A 12,682-nucleotide genomic window follows, 5' to 3' on the forward strand; every position below is an offset into this window, starting at 1 on the left:
TTGAGATTGATCCAATGTATAGCAAAAAACATGAGAATAAACTTTGCGCTCCCATAAAAGTAAGAATGTAGCGTAAAATATGAAATATAGGGGACTATTTTTACTCCAAAAATAAAATAGGATCTGTTAATTTCCCAACAAGATTTGACAAAAATAAATAAAAATAAATTTACCAACAAGAGAGCACCATATAAGGGGAAGACAATTACCGAAAAGTATGTTAATGAAGTGTAATGTCAACATGAGACCCCAGAAAAATGCCAACACCATGAGGCCACTCCTAAAAAACCATTTTAAACCCTTACAAATCCATTTCCACCCTAGGAAATGCATTGCAAGCTCCTAAAATGGTGCAAATATGACTGATCCAGGATCTACTGAAATGGATACTCCAAAATCCAGGTTGAGATGGCATTTAAGATGGACCATCCAAGAGGTCCAAAACCTTTTCCCAGGATCATGATTTTATGGATCAAGAGGATAGATATTCCAGATATTTGGGTCCTCAATCATCGAAAATATGGAGAACTGAAGCGGTACCACACTTTCTTGACTTAGTTGTCTGCCTCACAAATGAATTTTCCATTAAAAAATTCTGAAGAATCGCTAGTCTACAGGGTTTTGTCGGCAACTATATATGCGGAACACACAGGACTGTCCAGTAATCAAGTTGAAAATTTGAATGAAATATGCAGATGTAACAAAAAAAAGGCAGTAACAAGACAACTTACAAATCCAAAGTCCCATTTTGTAGATCCAGCAAGAATTCTTTTGCGGTCGATCTTGCGTGCTCATTCCTCCTGGCACCATTGAAAATAGAACAGATATTAATAGTAGGAAAAGACCAACAATGGGGAATGTAGCTAGGTTAGCAGTAAAACAAATTCCAAGCCAACTCTTCACAAGCAAGTGCCCTAGGAGAGAATGTGCCAAGATGTTCCGCTAATACAGAGACAGAGCTGCACCACTGCATTTGTTCATCCCAAAGTTAAAAGAATCCTCTTAACAAGGGATATGTCAATTACTAATTATAATAGGTATGTCCATGTGCAGGTCACATTACCAATGAAAATATATTGTGTCACATCAATATCAAGAGAATAAGTGTAGAGGGTGTAAAGAGAGAGAAGGGACATGAGAGAGGGCTTAGGATGACTGGAGGTGAGAAAAGTAAGGAGAAGTAATGCAGGAAGGAAAAGTGGGAAAATAAATATTCACACTTTTCCTGAGCCTCAAACAAGTAAAATTGACAACTATGGAGAAAAAACATGACTGTAAATCAAGCCATGACAAGAAGGACTTGTTTCTAACATATGCCCATATCTAACATTTTATAAGCCTATGAAACCTTAAAGTTATTAACTTGAGATCCAAGTATATATTTAAGACTCTAAATTATCCCCAAAATATACTAAAATTCCACAAATACCCATATGAGTAGTAACTCGTGAACAATAATGTGAACAGTTCCTATGCATAATAACCCGTGAATAGTACATAAAAATATAAAAAAACTCTAGAATCCCTAGAAAACTATAAAACCCTTAGAATAGACCCTAACCCACAAAATAAATGAAATTCCTGTAAATAACCCATAAAAAATTAAAAAAATAACTAAGCCCCTTAAAATTGAGAAGAACAACAATATTGAATCCATCCATCTCTTTATTTGCATCATTCCCTTGGAGAAAACTTACCATTGAGTTTTGAAATGAGCTAGGATGAATCTTGCCTTAAACCCATGATATTCTTCAACCTTGAACGCCTTGTCACGATCCGTATAACAATATTCAAACTTTTCCAACTCTAGATACACAACTACTCAATAGGATACATGCTCATCATCGATCTTTTTATTAGTGAAATAAGATACATCTTCATCATCAACCTCCATGCGTTTCTTATAATTTTTGATAATTTTCTCAAAATCCTCATTGGACTAAGAATGGTGAGGACCTTCCCTTAACTTGTCCCAAGCCCAGGTAAAAGAGGTGGGTTGCATTAGGTAGGCAGCCAGCATAAAATTTTGCCACAATTTATCATGAATAGCCGACCCCAATTAATTGGGATAAGGTTTGGATGATGATGAATCTCAAAAAACTCATGTTGCATTTCGCTTTGTCCGTCCTTCCTCAACATATTTCTTTCTTCCTCTAAAATCTCTATATGCTCGAGCTCCTCTGGGTTCAAGTCAATATCTTTCTTCTCCATCTCTCCATCGATGAGGAAATGAGATATCATTGCTGCCTCAAGGCCAAATTCTTTCATTTCATCTTGTTCTTCAAAAAAATAAGACCTTTATAAACGATGGGTCACCCGTGATATCAAAGAATGATGACTCCAATTGAAGATCCAAACATACTTGTTCTTCACCTTCAACCGGTTCTTCATCAAGCTCAAGTAGATCAACTTTAATGTGGAATCTCACGATCCACTCTCCCGAACATGTGGCTCCCGTCGTGGAATGCGTGCATAGAACGGGTTCTCAAAGACAGCTTCCAACTCACAACCGCCATCATTGTGCGCCCACTCTGAGTCAGACTCTGATTCACACCATTTTCCATTAAAAACCCTCACGATTTTGATCTATTCCCGTAGATTACTCTTCAATTAGGGCACGTTGTTGTTGTTCTCGCATGCGCAACAACCATGTAAGCCTCTCTGTCAAGTTGTTGATTTCCTTGCGTAATAAGATCAAATTGGCATCCTTACAGCTAAGACTCCACAACCAACCATCACAGTCTTTAATTGTATTCAAACTGAGCTCTGATACCACTTGATGCAAGAAGGAAAGGTGGAAAAATAATTCCACATTTTTTTTTAACCTTGAACACGTAAAATCAGAAAATATGGATAAAAAACATCGTTGTAAATCAAGCCAAGAGAAGAAGAACTTTCTTCTTTCATAAAATAAAATTCATTCCAATAATATAAGTCTCCCAAAATGTGATATTTAACCTTTTATATGCCTATGAAACCCTAAAATTAACTTGAGATCCAAGTAAACATTTTACCATCATCATCACCCAAGCCTCATCCCAATTATTTAGGGTCGGCTACATGAATCTTGTTCTTCCATTCTTCTCTATCAAGGGTCGTACCTCAATAAGACAAAATCGAGGCTAAGGATTCATGATAAGAAGTGGCAAGTTTTACGCTGGCTATCTACCTAACGCAACATACCTCCTTCACCTGGGGTTGGGGTAAGGGAAAGTTTAAGATCCTCACTCTTATTAGACTATCCAAGTTTAGACTATCCAAGTAAACATTTAAAATTCTGACATATCCCTAAACAATACTGGAATTCCAAAAATACCCCTATAATATATGTGAACAATCCCTATGACTAGTAACCAGTGAATAGTAAAGAAAACATATAAACTAAAAATAGACTACCCCCTAAAATAAATGAATTCTTAAAAATTGACTAATAAAAAAATAATAAAGTCCCCTCAAATTGAGAAGAATAGAAATACCATCCATCTCTTGATCTGCATCATGATACCTCTTGATGCAAGACGGAAAGGTGGGAAAATAAATCCACCCTTTTGCGGAACTTCAAAAAAGTAAAGTCAGCAATTATGGTGAAACAATACAGCTCTAAATCAAGCCAAGCCTTTTAAAATGTGACATCTAACCTTAAGCCTTCTAAAATGTGACATCTAACCTTTTATAAGCCTATGAAACCCTATAATTAACTTCAGATCCAAGTAGACATTTAAGACTCTAAAATACCCCCAAGCAATACTAAAACTCCAGAAATCTCATGAACAGTAACATGAACAATACATGTGAACAGTTCCTATGAATATTAACCAATGAATTGTAAATTAAAATATAAAAAAAAAAACCCTAGAATTCCTAAAAACCTTAAATATTCTAGAAATTAACCCTAACACCTAAAATAAAAAAAATTCCTAAAATTGACCCATAAAAAATAAATAACTAATAAAATCCCCTCAAATTGAGAATAATAAAAATTTTGAATCCTTCATCTCTTAATCTACATCAAGAAGTGAGAGACATCCTGGGACAAAGGGTCGAGACCAAATCTAGGTGATGTGGAAAAGATTTGGGGGAGAAGTAATCTTGACTTTTGCTCTGATAATTAAATTTTTAAAACGCCATGCTTAATCTTTTAAAATGTACTCTTTTTTTTTCATAAATTACTCTTTCAAAACAATTTACAGATTGGATTGCTTCATTTAGTAACCATGATCAGAATAATGACTAGAATGAACAACTCTAATAATTATCCTATATAAAGATGAATATGCCACATGACCCCATAAGCTCACCTTTCAATAACTGTCACCAAATTAGTAGGATGATACTTATCTTTAAGCCTGCACACAAAATAAAACCATGTGCAAAATCAATGGATGTATATTAGAAGACAAGTTTAGACCATGAAATAACAATCACAATAAAGCCACAAGTGGTACCATTCTTCCTCTTTATGAGCATCAAAAAATGTCCGCTTCTGAGTGGTGATGTATTCTGTTCTGTACTCTTGATATCTGACACATCGATATAAACACTTGTTATGTAGTTATATGACGAGGCAGATCCATTTAAAATGCATACTTGTGACCACTGTGGTCTGAATAGATTTTCCTTTCATGTTTCATAGGTCTCATAAATGGAATTATTAGTTTCACCATACCTCCGCTCAGCTTCAGCTGGTAGTATATCATCTTCAAGCTCTTGAATGAACTGCTTATATGACATCAAACCCTCCCTGGAAACAAATTACAATTTATCGCCACTGCATTGTTAGAAAAAAATAATTTTACACATAAAATCAGTCAGTCAATGATACCAATTATGCCAGCAATCAAATATTATCATCTAAAAAGTCACATGCCTAAGCACCTTGCTCTACTTCTAAATAGGGGGAGAAAAGAAAAAACAAAAAGTACAGGCAAAGCATTGAGGAAAGAAAACATTGATCAACCAAAAAAATATACAACGTAAGGACCAAAATGAGCACATTAAAAATCTCATCCAATAATTCCCATATGAAAGTTACACTTTCTAAACAAAAACAACATGCCAACTCCCTCTCGCAACCAAATAAAACTTGCAAAATCATCAAAACCCTCTTCTGTCAACTCTCCTGGAAACATAAACAATACACTATCCTTCCTAAATTCAAAGCAACTTGCCAGCTAAGTACCAATAATCATAAGGCATATATTCATCAAAGGTCGGCTGCACACCTCTATATCCGGGAGAACCAAAGCACGTGAGCCCTTAGTCACACCACACATACCCACATATGGACTATCATGATGCGCCCGCATATGCATTGCATCACCCGCTGATGGAATGATCATTCAATATGACGTGCCAGAATACACAGGCACATCCCTTTATTCTGGCACATCATGCAACCTAATCTACCTGCATATGCGAGAACCAGCTCGAGGGCCAAAAAGTGCCCACAAGCATGGGCAATTTCCTAGCTTTTTTTTTAATTCAAAGATGTCAATAATATTTGGGGATCCTTTGGCCAAAAGTTCAGTTGATTTTGTGCATTCGATTGAAGGATTTTAGGCAAAGATTTACCAAGTAATCATGGGTTTCAAGGGGCGAGAAATTTAAAACCTAGATATCATTTCTTTCAATTTTTTATGCCATTAACTTTTGGAATTTGGATTTTTTTTTTTGGGGGGGAAAATGTTAGCGTATGTATTGAAAGAGGAGTGAGTTTAGATGTCCCTAAAAATCGACTTTGTATGTTTTGTAATCGTGAAATACTTGCCCTTTAGTATTTGGAAATTTCCATTTGAACTTTGGCTATATGCTATTATTTACTACAGACTTCACATTTATTCGGGAGAAATACTAAAGCCAAAAGCTCCTGCGGGAGTATACTATCCATCTATTCCCTCAAGTAAAACTTACACTAGGAATATCTTTTAAATCTCAAATTTTGGGGATATGATCTCTAGAACTCCCAGTGTTCGCAAAATCGAACCGGAATGGATAACCGAACATGGGCCTGGAAGCGATTTAACTGGCCTAACCAATAAACCGGTCAATTCAACCGCTCTAACCAGACAAGTCCGGAACGATTAAAAAAATATTAAAAAAATTAAAAAAGATACAAAAAAATCAACTAAAATATGAAAAACATATAAAGAATATGATTAAAACAAAATACACTCAAATGAAGTTGAAAATTAATGAAAAAATTGATTTTAACGAGTAGATTTGTGCCTAGGGGTATTTTAAAAATATTATGAAAAGATATGAAATATAAAAGTGAATATCAATAACCAAAATATTTTTTAATCTTTATCATAATGTAAAGAATATTAAAATAGTGTTAAAAAAATCAACTTGACCAACTCTTTTTTTTTCAAAAAAAATGATCTTTCTTTTTTAAAGAAAATGATATTTTTTTATCTTTTTTTCTTAAAGAAAGTGATTTTTTTTTTTACGAAAATACTATTTTAAAAATAAAAAATAAAAAAAAACTATGTTATATGTAACATAAACTCTTATTTTTATCAACTAAGTAGTAAATGGTGATCAACTAAGTAGTACATGATTTTTTAAAAGAAAACAATGCATATGGTTTATAAACCAATTCACGGTTTTTTAAAAAGAAAACAACGCTGGTAGTGGGATTTGATCCCCGATTCATATAAAAACCAATCCTCAAAGCTTACCAATAAGCCATTCTCATGTATTTGATATGAATATGAAGTATTATTCTATTTAAAGTTTAAAATACTGGGTGACCACCAAAACCGGCCAAAACGGGAACCGTCGCTGGCCTATTCCGAGTAACCGGCCTGTTAGCGGTTAGATAGGCCGGTTTTTCCAATACTGAGAACTCCGCAGCCAACCTAAAAGAGAAAAAAAATTAACTCTCATTCTTTATACGCGTAAAAAATAAAAATAAAAAAAGGCATCACAGATTGCACTGAAACCGTCCAATTTTCGGAGGGAATGATCTAGATGTTCAAGAACTCAAAATCCAAATTTTTCTTTGAAACAATCATCTTGTTATAATTAGACGGATCCCAAAACTTCAAATAAAAAACAATCTTCGAAGTAATTATTCTGCCCGAGGGAGTAAATGTATAGCATGCTCCTGAGGGAGCAAAGTATACGCACTCAATACTAAATTAAAAGACTCACACATTCATTTTATTCTTTCTTCTAGCAACATATCGTGTGGTGCACGTTCAATCCACATGTTATTTTTATTAGTAATAAAAATAAAAATATGTTATAATGCAAAATTGAAATTCTCAATGTGACCTACTAAGTATACGTACAGCGAATTTTGAAAGCTCTTTCCCTCTCTCTCTCTCTCTTATGGGATCCTCTTTCTCTCTTTCTATATTTTCTTTCTTTTATTCTCTCTCCAATGGGTGAAAGCCCAACAAATCGAACAACGGATATTCTTTCAGTCCTCTCTTGCTCTATTCCTCTCTCTCTCTCTCTCTTTCTCTATCTAAGGTTTCTATGCAAAGTGAAGTTTCATAACTGCCCTAGGGAAATCAAACACTAAGAGCATTATTTATTTGGTAATATGTTGGGAGAGCATCATAGTCAATTTTTGATAACTAGGGAATTCCATATGGGAGAGAGAACATTGAAATAAAATTTTAAGCTTTGCTTGTGTTTGCATGCTTGCAAGAAAAACAAAATCAAACATATTGTGTATGTCCAAGAAAAACCACCCCCAAAAATAACAATCTAATATCGAAAAGAGACATCGTCGAGCATAATAATGATTTTCAGAAATAGGCATATAAATTTCAATGCAAGTTGATATCACACATATAGCCAAAACAAATCAATCATTTATGGCATTTCCTATTAGGATATAACACAGTAGGCTGCCCTAAAATATGGTCGTAAGGCATTAGCCAAGTGAAATACAAAGCTAAGAAACCATAGGAATGAAATCATAGAGAAAACCTAACCATATTTGCATCCCTCTCTCTTTTTCTCTTAAACCCTATCTTTCTCTTTGAAAAAAGGAAAATTCAGCTCTTTCTCTAGAACCTACTCTCTCTATCGACACACAAATAAAGCGTTATAAATTTACTTCACACTTAAGCAAGTTAGATCCAAATTCACATACAACTAAAACTTTATATTGATGGGAGAAAAAAAAATCAACGAAGTATATGTAATCAATAAAATCATAGAGAAATTTGGTGAAAGCCCCACCCTATGATAATTACGACACTTATGGGAATTCCTATGAGATATAGTATATCAGGTCTTTGTGGTTGAATCGTTTCATGTATGATATGATGCAATACACTATGCTTTTCAAAACAATATAATAGAAAAAATAACACATTAATTTTAAAGAGAAAATTTTAAGTGTTCATCTGATTTTTGCACTTTCAGTAGTATATGAAAAATTAGTCGAATTCAATTTAAAACAAAAGAATACCCAATTTTTTAACTAATTGCTCATAACCAACTTTAATAAATTCAATTTTCAATTATCATTATATTGTAAATTACAAATAAACATTGAAACTTGAACAAAACTCAATGTTTTACTAATTAAAATAATTATAGCTGCTCACCTTTTTAATAAGTTATTTCAATTCTGAGTGGCAATACTACTAATTTGGCTATCTAAAGTGTAGGGTAGACAATGAAAGCGTATGACCTTATGTTTTCCCTTAACAATTACAAACAATTAACATTTCGATTTATTTTTATTTATTAATTAATGTTATTACATAATTATGTTTTTTAGTTCATGATTACAATTTTAAAATAATAGAAATACCTAAAGCATAAAATGTATGACTATTAAACCTAAAAGCATAATTATATCATTTTAGTTAATAATTAAAATTTAAGAATAAAAAATGACCAATTTATTATATTTAAAAAGTGATATTAATACCATTAAAATTATTAATTAATATAAAAATTTAACAATGTATTGATGTGAGTAATTCTAGCCAGTCCTCTTTGTTGTTTTTTATTATGGGATCACATCTGGAAATATGATTTACTACTACTTGCAAATACCTAAAGTGTTTGGTCGATTTATTGAAAATGTAAGTTACCCTATCTACTTACTTAATGATAAAAATAGATTAATTAAATATAATTTTATAGATTTAATTAATAAATTTCCTCTGTTATAATGTTTAATTTATACTTAATGTGATCTTCAATTAGATTTATATCATATATTTAATCGGATGAACAATCTATTTAGAGTATTTTTTGGATTCAAAATAACCATATGAATGTAAGAGAAAAAAAATGACAGGATTTTTTCTCAACACTCATATATCACTGTCCATAACCGAAATGGTCACGTAATGGTCTACCTTCAATTTCGAAACTTTTCTCCGTACACATAAAAGGAGTAAAAAAATTTCCTTTTTTGAGGTTGACTATCGTCTGGTTGAGAAAGTTATGAAATTAAGACCCTAAAAATATTTTTTGTACAGGACTTTCACCAGAAGGATTATACACCCTAGTAAGCATACAATAGCATATATTGGATTAGATTATATAATATAACAGACCTATGGATTGTTTTTAAAAGAAACATGCCAAAAATATGAGAATAGCTTGTCCAAACTTACCTTTTTACGAAGATAAACTCCTACTGCATTTTCTAGGTGTCATACCGTTAAGTTGAAATCTTTGCTATATATAAAGCACGAGATGGCTCGAGCGTCACGTCAAGAATTACGTCACACGTTTGACATCTAGGTCCATGATCCAATTTTTTGTCTAGAGAACTTGGCAACTTTTTAAAAATTAAAAATTCATGTATGCAACTTTCCAAAATTCATGCATGCAAAATAGAATATTTAAATTTAAGATCTATAAAATACCGATAAGCAAGTTTTTTATTGAGATTAAGTATATAGTATGCTCCTCTAGGAGCATTTTAATTTATACTTTGCATACTCGCGCAGACGCAAGCCACATTTACAACATTAAATGCATCATAAATATCACCTTTTACCTTTTTCAAAATAACCAATTATTCATACAAAGAGACTACGATCCCCAATCAATTTAATTAAGATTTTATAATTTGTAATTTCTGAAAACATAGTACCTTATTGAAAGAAAAATTAAATTGATTAATAAACAACACATCCAATATTTATATTAATCTACATTCATTTCCAATTTTTTCCAACACTCAAATTATATCTAAACGGTCAAAAAAATTGTAAATTTAAAATAACTATGAATCAAACTTTATAATCGAAAAAATCGTTAACTGATAGATAAAGCTAACCTTAAATTATAAATAATTACACATATTTCCTCATTATTAAAATTTTTCATCATATCATCATCATCATCCGAGCCTTATCCCAACTATTTGTGGTCAGCTACATGAATCTTGTTTATCTATTCTATTCTATCAAAGAAATTGACATTTATGATGCATTTAATGCCTACAAAAGGCTTGCATCCACACAAGTAAACATAGTATATTAAAACACTCCCAGAGGAGCATATTATGAAAAAACCTCCTTATCAATATTTTATAGATCTAAAAGGTTATCCCAGGTGAGAGTTTGACTACCCAATATAGGCTCATTGTTATGGACGTCGGCATAAAGACATGAAAGAAAAGGAGTGAAAGTAATGGGCGTCCAAGAACCAGGTGGTGGAATTTAAAAAATGAGAACATAGACTTATTTAGGGATCAATTAGTTGAAGAAACTGGAACTCTGAACATGATGTCAATGTGATATAGAATGAGATAGCTGACAGTATCAAGAAAGTGGTAAAAGAAGTTTTAAGAGAATCTAGTGGGAAAAGAAACTCCAACACGGAAACTTGATGATGGAGTGATGCGGTTCAGAAGACCATTAGCGAACAACAATCATGTTATAAACTTGGTAGCGTAATAGAAATGATTAAAACTTAGAAACATATAAAAATACTAAGAAAAATGCAAAACAAATTGTAAGTAAAGCTAAACTTAAAGCACATGATAATCTATATCATAAACTGGGAACAAGAGAAGGTGAAAAAGATGTCTACAAATTAGCAAAAATAAGTGAGAGAAAATGTAGGGATCTAAACCACATTAAATGCCTTAAGAGTGAGAATCAAAGGGTCTTGGTGAAGGATGACGAGGTCAACGAAAGGTGGAGACTTTTATTTTCAAAAAATATTAAATGACGAACACAATGGGAACATAGCAGTAGAAAGAACTTTAGGTACAAATGAGGGCGGAAGTTATAGATTCATCCGTAGGATTAGCATATTGAAGTGAAAGAACCTTTGAAAATGATGAAGATAGGAAACGCTTTAGGACCAAATGGTATCCCGATAAAGGTTTGGAAGTGCATGAGAGAGATTGGTATTGACTGGCTGACAAAGTTGTTCAGCAAGGTGTTAAGAACAAAGAAAATGCCAGACAAATGGAGAAAAAATATTGTGGTACATACTTACAATAACAAAGGAGACATACAGAATTGTGCGAACTATAGAGGGATCGAGCTTATGAGCCATACAATGAAGCTCTGGTAGAGAGTGATTGAACAACAACTAAAGCATGAAATGAGTGCATCTAAAAACCAATTTCGTTTTATGCCAGGAAGGTCAACAACTGACACTATTTTCCCACTAAAGCAACCGATTGAGAAGTTTAAAGTAAAAGGAAAAGACCTCCACATGGTCTTTATTGATCTAGAGAAAGCTTATGATAGAGTACCTCAAGATTTGATTTGACAATGTTGGAAAAAAAAAGGAGTATCCAAACACTACATCAACTTGGTGAAAGATATGTATGATAGAGCGGTAACTACTGTACAAACAACTAGTGGACAGACAAGTGAGTTTTCAGTAACAATAGGTCTACATCAAGAAGTCAGCATTTAGTCGGTACCTATTTGTCTTAATTATGGATAACTTAACTAAGTACCTACAAGATGAGGTAACGTAGAGCTTGTTGTTCGCAGATTAAATAATTTTGATCGATGAGACCCAAAACGGCATCAACGCAAAGTTAGAACTTTGGAGGGATGCCCTAGAATCCAATGGTTTTAAAATTAGCCGAACTAAGACAGAGTCTATGAAATACGAGTTTAGTAAATATAGAAGTAGAGACGAAAAAATAGTTAAGAATAATGGCCTAGAAGTACAAAAAATACCGCACTTTCAATATCGTGGGTCGATATTCGAGAAAAATGGAGAGATTGAAGAAGATGTCGCACACAAAATTAGAGCTGGGTGGGAGAAGTGGAGATGTGCAACTGAAATTTTATGTGATCGTCGCATACCAATGAAGCTGAAAGGCAAGTTCTATAGGACAACTGTGAGACCAGCTTTGCTCTATGATGCAAAATGTTGGGCAGACAAAAAACAATATACCCATAAAATGAGTGTAGCGGATATGAGGATGGTGAGATAGATGAGTGGCAAGACAATAAGGGATAGAATTCGAAATGAATCCATTCGAGAAAATTTAGGTGTCGCACCAATAGGCGATAAGACGAAAGAGAATAAACTTAGGTGGACTGGACATGTGTGGCACCAACCAAGTAGAGCACCTGTTGGGAGGTGCGAGTTAGTTCAAGTGGAAGGACTGAAAAGGGCAAGGCGTGGGCCCAAAAAGACGTGGTTGGAAGTAGTCCGAAAAAATATGAGGACTTATGGCCTCATTGAGGGTATGGCTTTTAATAGAGCAGAATGG

General features: G+C 33.4%; 1 protein-coding gene across 3 annotated transcripts in view; it reads right to left on the reverse strand.

Moving 5' to 3' along the window:
• SE (C2H2 zinc-finger protein SERRATE (SE)) overlaps positions 1 to 12,682 on the reverse strand; it is a 30,210-nt gene that overhangs the window by 4,849 nt on the left and 12,679 nt on the right. For all 3 annotated transcript variants that reach the window (XM_006848061.4, XM_088873238.1, XM_088873239.1), the window contains exons 4-7: positions 4,667 to 4,741; positions 4,446 to 4,520; positions 4,299 to 4,346; positions 732 to 800 (exon numbers count right to left, since the gene is read on the reverse strand). In XM_006848061.4, coding sequence (XP_006848124.1) covers positions 732 to 800; positions 4,299 to 4,346; positions 4,446 to 4,520; positions 4,667 to 4,741 — 267 coding nt within the window. The remainder of the gene's footprint in view (positions 1 to 731; positions 801 to 4,298; positions 4,347 to 4,445; positions 4,521 to 4,666; positions 4,742 to 12,682) is intronic.

This window comes from Amborella trichopoda, chromosome 8, assembly GCF_054954075.1.
Source record: "Amborella trichopoda isolate Santa Cruz 75 chromosome 8, AtrichopodaSantaCruz75HAP2 v2.0, whole genome shotgun sequence".
In the NCBI taxonomy this organism is placed as follows: domain Eukaryota; kingdom Viridiplantae; phylum Streptophyta; class Magnoliopsida; order Amborellales; family Amborellaceae; genus Amborella; species Amborella trichopoda.